At 38.5% G+C, this 18,602-nt stretch overlaps 1 protein-coding gene across 1 annotated transcript in view; it reads left to right on the plus strand.

Moving 5' to 3' along the window:
* Positions 1-18,602, plus strand: part of EML4 (EMAP like 4) — a 173,308-nt gene that overhangs the window by 58,181 nt on the left and 96,525 nt on the right. Inside the window, 1 exon segment of the mRNA XM_075535194.1 lies at positions 15,624-15,806. Within this exon segment, the coding sequence (XP_075391309.1) occupies positions 15,624-15,806 (183 nt within the window).

Below are 18,602 nucleotides of genomic sequence, written 5' to 3' on the forward strand. Positions count from 1 at the left end.
TGTTCTGATACCACCTTCCTCTCCCACACCATTCCACCTCTGTGGCTGGATTTGATAATTTATTGCAATGGCCAATGTAACTCACAGATGATGCTCACAATTATGGGATTCTTTGTGGAACTTAACAAGTTACAGGTCAGGTGAGAAATGCTGAGGATACAATTGTTCAGTCAGAATAGGTTTTTGGCTACTGCTCCTCTACCTCCCCTCTTGTGTTAAAGCTGTCTCATGGATCAGGTAGGTCCAAATGGATGTGTACCCCCTTCTGTGCAGGTGTCCCCCCCGGGTAAAAAAGGATGTGTTCCCCTTGTGGCTCTTCTCCCTCTTGGATAATGAAACCCAGTCCTGCCTCTGAGATGGTTTACTTTATACCCAGCAGGTGCCAGTCACAGCCATGTTAACAGTCATTCACAACAAAATCATATAATTCAGTCAGTAACTTTCCCCACTTTCTTACCCAAACCATTGGGAAAATGAAGGTCTTTGGTTGGAGTAACAAGCTATGACTAAAAGAAAGAGCCATGGTAAAGAATTCAATGCATTGCACAACCAAACCAAGAAAAGCAGAACAAAACCTTGCATCCATCTCCCAGCTGCAGTACTGTTTTAGTTCTTTTGTATCCCCTACTTTCCTACATTCCCTACCCAACCCCCAGGTAATTTCACAGCAAATCCCAGATGGAATATTTTAGTCTTAATGATCCCTTACGTATCTCAAAAAAAAAATCAGATATTCCTGATTTTTACAGATGGCTTGTTTAAATCATGATACAAACAAGGTCCACAATTTGGTTAATGTCTCTTAAGAGTATTTTAATCAATAACAGTTCCCCTTCATTTTTATTCCTTGATAGTGATTTGTAGGAGAAACTAGATTATTTGTCCTGTAGAATTGTCCATGTTCCATCTGTGATGTCATTACAATGCCTCTCTATTTCCTGTAGGCTAATAGTTATGCTTAGTCAGATTCTGGTTTTATTTCATTTATGTGCTTGCTTGGAAGAGTAGTTTATAGTTGGTGCTGTGTTATTATTTCATCACATTCAAAGACACATAATGCCAGGTTTCATCTCTGTTATATTGAACTAATTAATGTTATTAACTTGAACATTGCTTTCCACTTTTTAAAACTACGTATGTGGCATCTACTACATACATCCTTCTTACAACATAGGTTCCCAAACTTACTTGGCATAGTATAGTGCCTCTTTTTCAGAAGAAAACTTACTTCAATTAAGTGAACATTTTTGTACTATATGGCAGATGGAAGTGAAAAAGGACTGTCAAAGAGGTGGTGAGATTCAGAAACTTTCTATCATTGTTCTTGTGCTGAACCTCTCCTGGAGTGTAGTGAATATTATTCCATCTCTTTCTGCCTTGTTCTCTTTTTTCTTTTTAAAAATCATTTTAGTAGGGGATCATACAACTCATCACAATCCATTCATCTATTGTGTCAAACACATTTGTACATTTGTTCCCATCATCATTGTCAAAACATTCTTTCTCTACTTGAGCCCTTGGTATCAGCTCCTTATTTTTCCCCTTCTTCCTCAGCCCCTCCCTCACAAACCCTTGATAATTTATAAATTATTATTTTGTCATGTTTTACAATTTCTGACATCTTCCCTTCACCCACTATTCTGTTGTCCGTCCCCCAGGGAGGGGGTTATATGTAAATGCTTGTGATTGGTTCCCCCTTTTTACCCCACCTTCCTCTTCCCCTCCTGGTATTGCTACTTTCGTTATTGGCCCTGAGGGGTTTATCCGCCCTGGATTCCCTGTGTTTCCAGTTCCTATCTGTACCAGTGTACATCCTCTGGTCTAGCCGGATTTGTAAGGTAGAATTGGGATCATTATAGTCAGGCGGGGGGGGGGCGAGCATTAAAGAACTAGAAGAAAGTTGTATGCTTCATCCTTGCTACCCTGTACCCTGACTGGCTCATCTTCCTGTGACCCTTCTGTAAGGGGATGTCCAGTTGTCAGCAGATGGGTTTGGGTCCCCACACCTCACTCTTATTCACAATAAGATTTTTTTGTTCTTTGATGCCTGATCCTTTCAACACCTCGTGATCACACAAGCTGGTGCGCTTCTTCTATGTGGGCTCTATTGCTTCTTAGCTAGATGGCCACTTGTTTATCTTTAAGCCTTTAAGACCCCAGATGCTGTATCTTTTGATAGCCAGGCACCATCAGCTTTCTTCACCACATTTGCTTATGCACCCATTTTGTCTTCAGCGATTGTCTAAAAGGTGAGCATCATGGAATGCCAGTTTAACTGAACAAAGTGTTCTTGCATTGAGGGAGTACTTGAGTAGAGGTCCAATGTCCATCTGCTACCTTAATACTAACCCTATAAATATATGCAAATAGATCTATTTCCCCATCATATATAAATATATTTACATGCCTGTGTTTTAGCAGTTCTCAACTTGTGGGTCGTGACCCCTTTGGGTGGGGGGAGTCTAATGACCCTTTCATAAGGGTCACTTGATTCATGGCAGTAGCAAAATTACAGTGATGAAGTAGCAACGAAAATAATTTTATGATTGGGGGAAACTATATGAAAGAGTCACAGCATTAGGAAGATTGAGAACCACTGCTGTATTTAGATCTCTATAAATGCCCTTTGCCTCCTAGTTCTTTCCTCTATTTTACTTCCCTCTTGTCCCACTATCATACTTCCTGCTTTGTTTTGCTTTGTTACAAAGAAAGAGGAGTTGGGTAGATGTTTGGACAGCAGCATTTAGACTGTTCTACTGAGCAAACATGTATTAAGGTCTTTGGAGCCTTTAAGCGATTGATAATATGTAAGTGCTAGTGTGAATTTCTGGGGTAGTATTCAGAAACACATATCATTATTATAAATGTAAAAGTTAGACTGGTTTGAATAACTTGACACTTGTCACTACTGCATGCTCAGAATTAAATTCAACTTAAATAAATAGGAAAGGCATTCCTCCTATTGCACGAATGAAATTGTAACTTTGTGTTTAAGGAATTTTTTTCTCAGGAATATAAATGTTAGGGTCTTACCTAACTCAGTAAACTCATTAAATGTCCATGTTACTGCTTTATATACATAAAAATAAAATGTAAATAATTGAAGAAAAAAACACACCCAAACAGCGCACAATCCAGGGTAGTGTGCCTTTGCAACCCCCCCCCCCCCCCAACGGTTATAGTGTGCCCCTCCCACCCCGGGAGTGATATCACCCACTTCGGGCACATTGTTTTACAATTTCCCGCTTTTCCTATGTTCAGCATTGCTGCTTGTGTTGCTGTTGAGGCTGTCAAATTGGTTGCGACTGAGTGTCTCTGTGCTCTAGAACAATGCAGCAGTGGTCCTGCACCATCCTCACAGGTCACTGCTCTGTTTGAGCCTATTGCTGCAGCCACTGTGTTAGTTCATCTTGTTGAGAATCTTCCTCTTTTTCTCCGACCATTTATTTATCAAGCATGAAGTCCTTCTCCTGTGACTGGTCCCTCCTCATACATTGTCAAAGTACATGAGATGAAGTTTCTATCCTCACGTTAAGGATCATTCTGGCTGTGTTTATTTCAAGACACACTTGCTTGTTCTCTAGCAGTCCTTGGTACTGTCAGCATTCGGTGACAAAACCATAATAAAATGCATCAATAATCCGTCTTCAACTTTCCTTATTTATTGCTCAGCTTTAGCACATATATAAGGCCATTGAAAATTCCATAGTTAAAAAAAAAAGAAAATTCCAGTTTGGGTTAGGTGCACCTTAATCTTCAAGGTAACATGTTTGCTTTTTAACATTTTAAGGAAGTCTTGTATAAGATAATTGCACAAGGAAATACGTGGTTTGATTTCTGGACTGCTGCTTCCATGGGCCAGGAACCCTGGTGGTGTAGTGGGTTGTGTGCAGGACTGCTAACGACAAAGGCAGCAGTTCCAAACTACCAGTCAGTCACCTCTTGGGAGAAAAACAAGGCTTTCTTCTCCCATAAAGAGTTTGTCAATAGATGCCATCAAGTAGGTTCCAACTCATAGTGACTCTTTGTACAACAGAACAAAACACTGCCCTCCTTGCTCTGCCACTAGCCTCAATATTGTTCTTGTGTTTGAGCCTGTCCATGCAGCCACTGTGTCAATCATCTTGAAAAAGGCCTTCCTCCTCTTCTCTGCCCCGCTGCTACTGTACCAATCCCCTCTACTTTACCAAGCATGAGCCCGTTTCCAGGCACTGCTCTCTTCTGACAACCTGGCCAAAGTACCTGAGATGAAGAGTTACAGCCTCAGAAACCCATAGGGGCAGTTCTACTCTGCCCATTAGGGTTGCAATGAGTCTGAATGGACTTGAGGGCAGTGAGCAAGCTTCTACGGACATTGATCATGGATTCAAGTAAAATGAAATCTTTACCTTTTTCTTCGTTTATGATGTTGTTTCTTATTTGTAAAGTCGTGAGGATTTTTGCTTTCTTTATGTTGGAGTGTAGTTCATACAGAAGGCTCAATCTTTGATCTCCATCTGTGTTTTGCGTTTTCTTCACTTACAGCATGCAAGCTTCTGTTATCTGCACATTACAGATTGTTAGTTTTCTTTCCTTCAATACGGAGTTCGTGCTAGTCAATATTTCAGCTTTTAGGTTATTTATTCATATCAAGTCAGTAAATATGATGCAACACAATCTTGACCTACATTTTTCCTGATTTTAAACTGTACAATATCCCCTTGTTTAGTTAGCACATAGGCCTCCAAACTTCTTTGACCTGCCCCCTTTTCAGAAAAAAATTGCTCAGTACTCCTCTGGCAATTAAAATATTTTGTGTACTGTAGCTCATACTCCAAGATAAAGTGTAGGTATGTGCTTTTGCTTCCCTCCCCAGTCTATCTATAGTAGTCTTATCGCATCTGTGCCTTGGATTCTAGTAAGTTGGAAATTCTCAGCATCTTGAGATAGTTTTCTATTCGAATAGTGAAAAGGATGAGCTAACAAATGGCCTTTGGGAAAAATACATTTGACCCGGGTAGTAAAGAAAATTATGCTTGGGCATCCTAAGCTGAGAGTGGGAACCACAAGCATTATTCCCTGAAACAGATTTTGATTTGAGAAGGGATGTTTAAGGTATACAGCTTACAAATTAGAAGTGATCTGTAAGTGTGAGGTGGCTCAAAAGAAGCGGGGCTTTCGTGTAAGCCCTGATGGCACAGTGGTTTAGTTCTCAGCTGCTAACTGAGAGGCTGGGAGAAAACCGTGGCTGCCTGCTGCTGTAAATATTGAGAGCCTTGGAAGCTCTGGGGGACAGTTCTACCGGATTTTGGACATCTACTCAATGGCAGTGAGTTTGGTTTTATGTGTGTTTTACTAGTTAGAAAATATTTGATTACAGAACTTCCCAACAAGTTTTCTAACCTTAGGAGGCTGTGAGCAGTGATGTACTTGGTCGACTTTTATTGTGAGAAGAGTAGTTGAAACATGCATCATGAAGCTGTCCTAGTGACTGCCTGATGATTGAGAAGACATAATGCCGTATGATGTGCTTCAGTGCTGCCTCTCACTGGTGGTTAGCAAGATTTGAACCCGCTGCTAGTCTGTGCCAAGCACACTGCATTTCCTTTGCAGTTTTATTTCCCATCCTGCTTGTCCTGATTCTACATATTGTCTTCCTAAACTTAGCTCCTGTTAATTTTTGAAGTAACTCATACACTTGGGTGAATATGTATCAGGTATTAAAAGAAGTATTTTCCCAAGCCCCACTGATGAAAAACACTTAGAGCCTTTTTACAAATATTAATCCATATCAGCTTGTTTTGTTTCTGATTTAACAGCTTTGCTTTTGAGCCTTTTCTCAGTCGTTGCTGCACAGGTCTGGTCTCCATGTTTAGCGTGGTTTGGTTTTTATTTCTTTCACAATATTGGGGGGGATACGTGCGTATATGTATTTTTAGTAGTCATTTTTTTCCTTCAATTTGGGTTGAGTTAAAGTTACCTTAGTTAGAAATCTAAGGCTTAAAAAGCAACAAACTGAATAAACCACTGGTTGCCTTTTTTAACTCTTATTTTTATGAATTTATTCTTTAATTATCTTTAGAAGTGGTTATCAGTAGAATAACTATATTGCATTAACCTGCTTTTATGTTGTTTTGTAAGTTAGACTAAAATATGTATTGTTTGAATTCCCTTATACATAACAGGTGAACATTATATGTAAGCATGAGTAATTAAAAACTGGAATGTCTGATCAATTATTTATTATTATAGGTTACTTACTAGTACAGTTGTTGAAATAGTTATAATTTGGTAAATTAGTGCACTGAGGAAAATTAGTATTCTTGTTACATTATATCCAGTGAGGTGGTTGCACTGTATCACCATAGTTTTAACATTTAGATTTTTAAAAATCAATGAAAAGTGATCATTCAAAATAAACTGGGGGTAAAAAAAATAAGCTGGGGGTGGGGGAGGTGGGGAGTAGAGGAGTGATCAGTCTTTTAGTTTCTCTACAGTCCATGTGGATTTCACTTTAACAAAAACAAAAAAAAAACATGAAATGCCACTTGTCTCTTTGTATACCCATTGTTTATTTTATTTCCTCCTAGGAAAAATGCTCACTTTGGGGACTTTAAACTCTGTTATTTATAGAAACTGTTCAGTGCATTTGAGTTTTTAGTTTGAGAAAACAAAGATTAACTTTTATGTTTGAAGCTAATCTACCCTACTCTTAACAGTTAAAAGAGAGCAGAATCACAATGGCTTGTGTGGTGCGTGAATTCATGGTTTCTCCAACCTGGGGCTGGACCACTCACCACTGCAGCCCACAGTTTCCTTGTCTGCGTCCTGCCTACCCTGTTTTGCCTGCGTGCCGTTTGCTGTCTTCCTGTTAGTATCTGCATCTCACTTAATAAGTATGTAGAGCTTTTCTTTAGCTGAGAGAGCAAAGGGGGAGAACTATCTTAAGCATATCTTATTTATGCCAACAGAGAAGTGCTTTGTTGTAGGCCATCTGGACTGGGAGGATTTCCTCAGAATGTAAAGTATGTCATGAGGTTGGGAATCGCGGTGGCCCTCTCTGGGAAGGCAACAGGAAATGTAGACAGAGCTGGTTTATTTTGTTTCTAATGGCCGTGGCAAGAATGGAAGACAGCTTGCCTGGTCTCTGTGGTTCCGCTGCACTTAGGAATGTATGCCTGGGCAACGGATCGCTCCTTTCCTGGGAATGCAACCCTGTCTCACAGACGGTTCTATTAGCATGGCAGGGGAAGCTGAGGAGTTGAGAAAGCATCTCTTGCTGTTTTCTTTCTCTTCCACTTGCCTCTTTAAATACATGCCAGTAGAGACAAATACTTATCAAAATATTTTTACAAAGTATTCAGATTATAAAAAATATATTTTAGTTAGGGAGAGCGAAGGCTACTCCCCCCAAAATAAGACCACATGTATGACATGCTGTTATTCTTCCAATAGTCAATAAATCGAGGGGGCAAAATTAAAGCAATACATTTTAAGGAAAATTAATCAAAAAGTGCCTTTTTGATTAATCATCTTAAATAATGATAAATTGTAAATGATTGAACCAAGCGTGACTTTTGTTTCTGTGAATTCTAGCCAAAAAATTTATGAAAGACAGAAAAATCTAGATACTTGTTTAGAATTCTGTAAGATTTTGAATAAAAGACCACTCAAATTGTGAATGGATCCTAGTATTAGAAGGAAATAAAGTGGTTCCCAACACACACACACACACACACACCACTGCTCAGAATACAGGAGCAAAAATAGTTATTTTTCTTTTATTTAGCACAGATTTTTAATACTCTCATGTAGTAATTTTTAGTTAGAATGTCTTAATGAGGAAGAGAAAGTGTTCTATTTCACACAGCACTCTCCCTCCTTTTCGGTTGGCTCTAGAATTCGTTGCAGTGAGCACATAGAACTCATACTAACCATTATGAGGTGATTCTGGAACTCACTCACTGCCATCAAGATAGTCGATTCTGACTCACCGAGACCCTATAAGACCAGCCTTTTTGCAAATAGTAATCCAGATCAGCTTGTTTTATTTCTGATTTAACAGCTTTGCTTTTTAGCCTTTTCTCAATCGTTGCTGCACAGGTCTGGTCTCCATGTTTAGTGTGGGTTGGTTTTAATTCCTTTCACAATATTGGGATACGTGTGTACATGTGTTTTTAGTAGTCATTTTTTTCCTTCAATTTGGGTTGAGTTAACGTTACCTTAGTTAGAAATCTAAGGCTTAAAAAGCAACAAACTGAATAAATGACTGATTGCGTTTCTAACACTTATTTTTATGAATTTATTCTTTAGTTATCTTTAGAAGTGGTTATCAAAAGAATAACTATGTTGCATTAACCTGCTTTTATGTTGTTTTGTAAGTTAGACTAAAATATGTATTGTTTGAATTCCCTTATACATAACAGGTGAACATTATATGTAAGCATGAGTAATTCTCACTCTGCTCATTGCCATCAAGGTAGTCAACTCTGACTCACCGAGACCCTATAGGACCAGGGCTGAACTGCCCCCCGTGAGTTTCTGGTATTTTAACTCTTTACCGGAGTAGAAAGCCCTGTCTTTCTCTTGAGGAGCTACTTGCTGGTGGTTTCAAACTGCCGACTTTGTGGTTTGCTGCCCAATATAACAGCTATGCCACCAGAGCAGGAGAGAAATGCTCAGAATACAATTGTTTATTTAGGATATGCTGCAGAGTTCTTTAAAGCTGCAAATAAATGCCCAGAGGGCATGCCACCCTAATGTAAGCCTCAGCCTGAAGACAGTTAACTCCAGCTCCATGGGTCTGCAAAGCCAGCATCCTGAATTAAGTTCCCAGAAGAACCCCACTCTGCAAGCTAACCTACAAATCTCTTCAGCTGTTCTTGCTCTCAGTGACCTGGGAAATCCACTCTATCTCATGATCTGGCTCCCAGGTTCTGTCACTGCTGCTGCTCTGTCACTCCTCTGGTGTCAACTGTGTGTTCTCTGGATCAAGGTGTTTCAGTGCACAGGGACCTTGGGATCCAGAGGTCTTGCTGTAGTGAGTTGCCACCCTGCTTCTCAGATGGCTCATTTGATACCCAGCAGGATGGCAATCACGGTCGATCCTGTTAACCCGCATTCACAATTGAGTCATCACTGTCTTCCCACCTTCTCTTACCCAGACCCCACAGGCAGCGGTATCTTGGTGAGACGTGCGGGAGCCTATGGATAGAAGAGCTGCGTGAAATCATTTTCTCTCCTGAAAGATGTAATTTTAAAAATAGAAAACAAGCTAACTGTTATTTGTGCTTTTTTTATTGCAGGCAGAAACTAAATGGTCTTATTCTCACATCATGTTGTTAACTAAAAGTATCTAATATAGTCATTTATTTAAAAAGTAAATTTTCCACTCTTAAATAAAATGCCTTAATAAAAACTTCTTTTGGGGAAAACTTTTATTCTTGGAAATAGAAGATTAAGATAAATAGGAAACATAAAATCCTGCATAAATGTAAATATATTTCTGTATGAGCTGCCATAGTTTTATGAGTATACTTTTTAAAGATTAAAAAAAAAATAATTCATGTTTGCTGCAGAAGACATAGTATATGAACTGAAATGGCTCTGTGTGCAACAATACTTGAAGACAAACAGTGTCAGTTTAGAAAAAATCAATATAAATAATTAAAGTAACTAAACGCTCTCTGATGTGAGTTTTCTTAACAAAGCAGTTGGAGTTTTGGCTTTTGAAGAATAACACTGAAAGGAGGCTGAGTCTTCCTTGGTGTGCTGTTGATTTTTCCATCTTTTAACCTGGAAATAGGTTTTCTAAACAACATACTCAGACTTTTGCTGAATTATTTTTTTGCCCCCTATGCATAAAATGTATAAATTAACTACAGTTGTCCTGAAAATTAGGTACATTACTAAACAATTTTATTGGCTTATAATTCACGTATCATACAATTCAATAATCAAATCAAGATGAGTTGTAGAATCAGTTTTAGAGTATTTTCTTCATTCTTGTACTCATTGTAATTAGATCTGTTTGCCCCCAACCTCCCCTGCCATATCCCCAAGGAACCAGTAATCCAATTACTGTCTCTATAGATTTAGCTGTTCTGGATTTCATATACAGAAAAACAAAAGGCAAGCAAACAAACAAAACTGAACAATAAGAAAGCAAAACAGATTTTAGAAACTTCCATAGAAGAGGAAGCAGAGAATATTAAAAAACCAGAACAAATTTAAATGGATCGTAAGATAGCCTGTAGTGTACTGACTGGGTCACCAAGGGCTACATAGAAACTAGATCAAAAGTCTCCAATTAGGAACCACCACAGCCTGTATTAGTTTTGCTTTTTCTTTACTGAAAAAATATGAGGGGGCTTCAAAAGTTCATGGAACACTTCCATTATCCACGTTCATTGCTGCACAAACCTTTTGAAGCCCACTTAAATATGTGTACCTATGACTATTCAGCTCTAGCACTTAGGGGCTCACTTTCCATGTTTCCTTGCATGTTCTCTATTTCTTTCCTTTCCAGACTCTGGTCATCACTTCTTTCACATGTCCTTCTTTGTGATTAAAAATAGACACCAACTTTCTAAAGAGCTACATAATTTCCCATAGCACGGCCATTTGTTACTAGTCTTTTGGTAGTCTAGTATTAGTCTTTTAGGAGAGTGTTTTTTATTAAAAACAAGCAAAGCTATCAGCAGTGTGTAGGGTATTACTACAGGTCTCTTCTGTTCTTCAAGCTGATTAGCTCTTCTAGCCCCACCCCACCCCCACCTCCACCCTTAACATTTTACTCAATAAGATCTGCCCAGTTGTTTTAATATGTGTGCTTTGGGAAGACAGATCCTTTTTAATTTTTAAAGATACTTCTACTGTGGATTCTTTTGTGTCTTATATCATGTAGCTCTTTTAAGTGAAGGATATTTTTTGCCCCCATAGAGATTCGTAAGCAACAAGTAATTTTAGTCTCATGTCATTAGTCCTCAAAACTATCAAGGCCCCAAGGTACTTTAGTAGTCCTAGTAATTTCATTTTTACCTGTTTGGAGATTTAATTGACTTTAAAAAAAAGATTTAATTGTTCTCCAGGAAAGAAAGTGGGGAAACCAGTTATTTAGTTTAGTCATTCTTACCCACATCTACTTTTATGGAAGTGTCATTCCACTTTTCTCCACCAAAATTTGTATTACATAAATTCTCATAATCTGCGTACTCCTCCTCATCCTGTCCTGTCCCCTCCCCTAAACTGTCAGAAACAACTGTCATACGTCGTTCTAGGTACATCACTTCATTGCATTGTAATTTTATTCTAAACTGTATATTATTTATGTTCCTTTCCGGTTCATATAAAAATTCATCTGACTCACGTAAAAGAAAAGTTCTTAAGTTCCTGACACTTCATGTAACCAGAGTGTATTTTTATCATTCTACTTATATTCTGGTGGGTGTTATAGTACAATTAATTTTTGTGATTAGTTGATGGACATTTTCTACTTTGCTTCTTTACAAACTATACCATTGTGAAAATTCTTGAGCATGTCTCATGGTGTATGTGTGTGCAAGAGTGTCTTTAGATCAGAGTTTGGAAACTATGCTTGGCAGGCCACCTGTTTTTATAGATAGAGTTTTACTGGAACACAGCCACAATTGTTCATTTCCAGGTGGTCCATAGCTGTTTTCATGCTGCAGCAGCAGATCTGAGCAGTTGTGACAAAACTGTGGTCTGCAAAGCCTAAAATGCTCATTACCTGTGACCTTTATTGAAAAGGTGCTGACTACCGTGTTGTTGTTAGGTGCCACTAAGTTGGTTCCAACTCACAGTGTGACCCCATGTACAAAGCAATGAAATGCCCCTGCTCCTGAGTCATGTTCACAATTGTATTTGAGCCCTGTTTTCTTCCATCTCATTAATGGTCATTCCTCTTATGTTGACCGATCTGCCAAGCATCATGTCCTTCTCCAGGGACTGGCCACTTCTGATACTAAAACCTGAACCAAACTAGCTGCCATCGAGTCAATTCCAACTCATAGAGACCCTACAGGACAGGGTAGAACTGCCCCTTCTGGGTTTCTGAGAATGTGTAACTCTTTATGGAATAGGAAGTTTTGTCTTTCTCCACAGATTAAAGGCTAGCACCTACAATTCCTCACACAAGAAGGGTCACTGACTGACCTGCACCAACTTAGTACCCTCACTGTATGCTGTGCTGTGAATTTTTTCAATGTAATCACAAGACTGAGATAAGTACTAATTAGCAGGAGGAAATTACCTGTGAGGAAACCAGTCACAGAACTCCTAAGTAGTGAACAGTTGTACTCAGGCAGGGTAGAGTAACCTCGGGCCTGCACTACTCAGCACAGTTTCTGTCGGGTCCATTCCCCATGAAAGTTAAAAGCCAAGACTTTAGACTTGTAAGAGTTCAAGGATTTGGGAGCCGTGGACTGCTCTGCTGCAGTGTTGCTGCGCATTAGTTCTAGAGACCCTGCGATTGACCATACAGACCTGCTGGTGAAGTGAGGGCAGTAGGCTAACATCTATACTGAGGCAGCACACATCTTGGTCTTGCGCAGAGTGAGAGTGTGGGCATTTAACCCCAGCCCTAAGTACCTTCTTGCCTTTCATGGAGGTTACTGCCATACTTTCCTTATATTTAATTTAACCAGGTCCAAGCCGCTTTTACACAGCCACTAAGATGACTTAAAAAAAAACAACCCACTGTGATTGTATCACAAGTTCAAACCATTGTGATGGCTTTGAGAAAGGATTGTGAGAGTCCAGTGTCACGTAGAGTAAGGCATATGAATTGGGAATCAAGCAGCCTGCGTTTGGGTTTCAAATATCAAGACGAATTTGACGACTTTGGGCAAGCTAGCTTCTCATGCTTGTTTCCCGAAATATAAAACATTTGTGTAATGTGCTGAAAGCTCTTAAATTAAACGCACTTTGTTATTATTTGTTAAGCATTTATTGGTTATTAAACATGTACGAGGCGCCTTCCTTAAAACAATTTTGTTTAGGATGAAGACATTGATGCTCAAACAAAATAAAATAGTGTGGCTACCATTATTCAACTAATTCATATGGAGCCAGAATTGGAAGTCTAAATTGGACATAGGCTGCCCCCGACATTCCTTCCCTGCAGTACTTCTCAGATATTGCTGTTGAAATGCCTCTGTAAAGAATGAGTAACATGTATATACCTAGAAGGTCTGTGGACATTTTATTTTAATTAACATGAATATTGCGTAACTGCTTCACAATATAACAATACTAGTTGGGAGTTTTAAATGTTTTTTTGTGTGTTGTGTGTGTATATAAAACGAAATAAATTTACGTACTTAAAAGAAATGGTTGACCCAGTTGTAGAAGTGGATAAGTCCAGCCTGGTTCAAGTCCATGAATCAGATGTTAGTTAAAAGCTGGAGACTTTTCTGAATTCATGTATCTTCTGGTCCTAATAAAACAGGAAGATAAACCAGGAAGTAGGGAGACTTCAGGCTGTGGTGAGGCAGAGGTAGATGAATCTGAGGTCTGCAAAATCAGGCTCATAGCTGTAGGGGTGAATGAATCCAAGGTTGTCAGACCACCACCAGTAGGTAGCTCCTAGGGTTGGTGGGTCGGTGAGCCATAATCAAGATCCAGACTAGTAAGAAGTAGTGGGCTGCCCTCCCACAGTCTGCTTAAATAGAAGTAGGCTACACATCCAACCCCTGGTGACATAGTGGTTAGGTACCAAGATCCCTAAGGTCAGCAATTCAAAACCACCAGCTGCTCTGGGGGAGAAAGACAGGGATTTCTACTCCTGTAAACAGGTACAGTCTAGGAAACTCTAACCTGTCCTTTAGGGTCTCTATGTGTTGGCATCAACTCGATGAAGGTGAGATTTTTTTTTTTTTATAATGAAATCCCCAACCTCCACCTCCAAAGAAGAGGAACCCTGATGGAATAGTAGTGGTTTTGTCTTGGGCTGCCAACCACCCATAAGGTTAACTGTGTGACACCACCAGCCACCCCAAGGGACAAAGAAGGCTTTCTACTCCTGTCAAGAGTTTCGGGAAACCACAGGGGCAGTTCTACCCTGCCCTGCAGACTCACTGAGGCAGCTTTGACTCAATGACTGTGAACGAGACTTCCACTCAACTCTGGCCTGATTAAGACTTCCTTTCTGTTGAGGCTCAATCGTTTCCTGATTGCATTGCTGCTCACTGTCGGGTCTACCATGGAGTTGATTATATTATGTTAGATCACATCAGGAGAGACTCCTAGCCCACCCAAGTTGGCATAAAACCTATCACATTATCAGTGTGAGGAAAATGGCAAGGTATGCCTTATCTGAATGGCCCAGCTTAAACTTTTCACTCTGGTTTAAATCACTCTTATTTTCTTAGAATTTAGCCAAGGATTATTTTTACCATCAGTTATTTCCTCCTCCTGCTTACAGTGAATTTGTCATTAGCAGTTGATCTGTCTGTATATTTGGATTCTTATTGACCAAACAAATAACATGCTGTAAAGTTAATGTAGTTTTGAAGGGTTTTTGTACTTGTTCTGTTAGAACTAAACATTGTTTAAATCAAATGGAGAGTACATAATGCATTTTGTTGTTGTGATTCCATACCTCCGGCGAATATTAAGTACATGTTTTAATAGAGACGGGAGCGCTGTGGAGAGAGGAAGAATAGACACATGTTTGCTAATTGCATAGCCCATTGTCTTGTGATGGTTGGGGAAGTATAAGAGTGAAGGCAGGGGTAGAGTGTGCTTTCTAATCACAGATGCTGAATGTGAAGTCTTGCTTATTTTTCTGATAAAGCAAAACCGAAGTGATACTAATTCCGTTTTATTTTCATAGAGAAGTATGACAATTATGTAGCAATTAAGAAAGGTGCTTTGAACAGTCTTACAAGTTCCTTAATGTCTATTACGAAGTTGTGTCGGAAACTTTGTTGTGAAAGCAAATTAAGGTGATGGTATAAAAAATGGAGAAACTAATCACGGAGAAAAATGTCAGTATTTTAATTACGGTATATATCAGACACATTAGCTTTTCTTACTAAAAAATAAATTCATTGTTCGAGTTTAGTTTTCATTTTTAGCCACCCTCCTCCCTCTTATTGTACATTACCTTCCCCTTACCAAATTAACCAACATCTACCCTCAGGTGAGCAGCTTAGTCCCCTTTTCTCTCCCACCCCTGACAACCATCCAAGAATGTTTCTTCTCGTGTGAAAACCATTTTATGACTTTTTACAATCGTGGTCTCATATAGTATTTGCCCTTTAGTGATTGATTAATTTCATTCAGTGTAATGTCTTCAGCTTAGATGTTGAAATGTTCGAGTCATCAGTACTCTCTAACGTTGGGTAGTATTCCATTTGTGTATGTAGCAAAAATGCTATTTTTCCACTAATGGGCCTTCAAGTGGTTCCCATCTTCATAGCCCTTACTTCTCTAGGATGGAGGGGTGGGTTGCTGAGCCACACTGGTCATAATGTACAATAGTGAAAGATCCCCCTCCCTATTTTTTCCTCAAAAAGAACTTTAATTCACTTAATCAGTATAGTTTTTCATATATGTCACTAGATTCTTTCTCAAGCTGTTCCCTTTAACAATATTCCCATTTAAAACTTTTACTTTCTTAGATGATAGCATTTCTGCGGCAAGTACTTCTGATGTTCAAGATCGCCTGTCAGCTCTTGAGTTAAGAGTTCAACAACAAGAAGATGAAATCACTGTGCTGAAGGCAGCTTTGGCTGATGTGTTGAGACGACTTGCAATTTCTGAAGATCACGTGGCCTCCGTGAAAAAATCAGGTGCAAGTAAAGGTAAGTATGCTGTAAAGTAGGAACGGTTCAGTTTTTGTAATTTGGGCAGGAGGGTTATTAAGATGTAAAAGTCTGAGTCTGAAGAGGACTTTATAGATTGATGTAAGACATATGGGCTAATGTCGGACTTATGGACTTGATCTGGACTGGGCTGGCATGTTTTCTCCATGTTCAATTGCTCTTGTATATAAACCTCTTTCTTATACACACACACACACACACACACACAAAGATGTAATTAGTGACATTAAACTTGGAAAAGTAAAACTTTTCTCTTTGGATTCGTTGTGATTATAATTTGCATTCCATTTCTTTTTTTCTTAGTCTCAAAATCTGAAAGTTTATTATTTCATATTGGGGATTTTTAAAATTCCACTGATTTTATTTGCTTTTATGTCAGTGTTTGTCTGAATTTAGTATTTTTCAGCTAGAAAGTAAAAACTTTAAGGACAGGAACGGAACCTTCCTTTTGTATCTCCCCTAGCATTTCATATTGTATTTCTAAGACAGTAGGTAAGCATTCATTTATATATATTTTAATCAATGTCGTTATCATTGCAGAAACATTAAAATCATATAGTCTTGTGTGGTCATAACTTAGCAGAATCCTGAAGAATTCATTTAAATTCTGAAATTTATTGCTAGCCCCCAGCTCAATGAGTATTTTAACTTCTAGATATTAGGGCTTTTCATAAGTTGAGAGACACATTATTAATCCCCATGGCTAGTAGGAAGCTTTGAGCCTTCCTTCAACCACCCAGGAGAATTTTGAATTCTTTTTACATTAATCAAGTAGTCTAGCCTATCTTTTCTTATAGCCCACTGCTTTTTAAAACTTTTAGCAATCTTATTGACATAATTCACATACCATTCAATGCAGTGGTTTAAATATATTAGAGTTATGCAATTATCACCCAAACTAAGTTTAGAATATTTTCTTCATTCTTTTACCCATTATTAGTAGCTCCCTCTTTCCCCCAACCTTCCCTTGCATAACCCTAAGAAACTATCAATCCAATTACTCTCTCTGTCCACATCAATTACTTATCCTATATTTCATCTAAGAAAATCAAATGAAGAAAATGTTTTGAAACTGATTTTATTACAATACTGCGTGATGTGATTGCACCATGGAATGATATATCTGTAATAATGATATAATTTGTAGCATCATTAAAATGACTTGGGGGGGGGGAATCAAACACACACACACCCCTCAAATAAACTCAAAACCAAAACCCAACACACACACAAAACCCTAAATCAAAAAGAAACCAGAAAATAATGAAAACTAGAACAGATTTAAAATAAGTCAAAAGGGAGAACAAATGATAAGATGTTAAATTTTAGCCAACTACATCCTGCTTTAATTCACTTTCCTGTGCACTCTGTCAGATAGAAAGGCTATTTACATCCCTGGTTAATGGTCAGAGAGGATTTACTGGATTCTTCTGAAGACTTAATCCATATGAGGACTTTGCAAATGGATTTTGGGTTTTCACCGTCATCCAGAACCTGCTACAAACTATGTGTCAGAATTTAAGCTCTAATACAGTTCCATCCTCCAATCTTGGATTTTATTATTTACAATCCTTGGATCACACGGGCAGATGTGCTTCTTTACCCGACACCTCCCTCAGATGGCTGCTTATTTTAAGACAAGCCTTTAAGAAACCCCAGATGCTTTTCTTTCTGATAGGCAGACACTATCTGCTGTCTCCACCATACTTTGCTATAGCATACATGCCTTCAGTGAACTCTTCATGAGGGAAAGTATCAAGTAGGGCCACTTCACAAGCTGTTGCTCTTGGATTAGGGCTTATGTTTGAGTGCAAGCTGAATATCCATTCATATATCTAATCTATGGTCTCTGTAATGGCGCTTTAGAGATAGCATTATCATTTTATTGGGGCACATATAAAATAATCCCATGGAGTTTGTTAATTTTATTAATTAAAACAAAAACACCAAACTTTATTCACTGCCACCGAATCAATTCTGATTTACAGCAAACTTACAAGACAGGGTGGAACTGCCCCTGTGGGTTTCTATGTCTAACTCTTTCTGGCTGTAGAACACCTCAGCTTTCTCTTGAATTTAACAGTATCGTTAATTTAGCCAGCGGTATACAGACTATAAAATACTGTTGAGAAAAGGAAAATATACAGGTATAGGACAGCTTTTTAGACTAAAATGCATGGATTGTTGAATTGTAGAGATTAAAAACCTGACCTGACATTATTTACATAAAGAATGAAGTTTGGAGATATGGCAAAACTTTAATAAAACTCATTCACAAAGGCAGAACCAATCCTTTCATGTCATAAGAAAGCAGGAACAAAATTGAAATAGTAAATATATGGTGGTTCCTGGCCACCTTCAGTGGCACCCTCAAAGCAAGAGATCCAAACTAAAATTCTCTCATTAGGCTTCTGTATGACTAATGTTGAATGTTTTCCCAATGGCTATTTCACCATTTCTTGATGAAGTGAGTGGGGATAGGCATGATTATCCCCATTTGAGAAAAAGGAGGTTTATTGACTTAACTTTCCCACTACAACAAGCCAATGTAAATTGTTTATCTTGAGATAAATAATTATTTTACATAAATTCCAGATTTTAGCTACCTACAAGATGTAGTGCAGATCATTAGAATTTGAAGAGCAGATTTAGAAGGTGGGTACAGTTTCTGAATGCTGAGTTTCAGGTATCTCGTATGACATAGATAGATAAAATAGACAGTTGAATTGCAGGTCTAGCTAGTTTAATTGCTACTCTTGGATACAAATAAGAATG

The sequence above is a fragment of the Tenrec ecaudatus genome, chromosome 17, assembly GCF_050624435.1.
Source record: "Tenrec ecaudatus isolate mTenEca1 chromosome 17, mTenEca1.hap1, whole genome shotgun sequence".
Taxonomy (NCBI): Eukaryota; Metazoa; Chordata; class Mammalia; order Afrosoricida; family Tenrecidae; genus Tenrec; species Tenrec ecaudatus.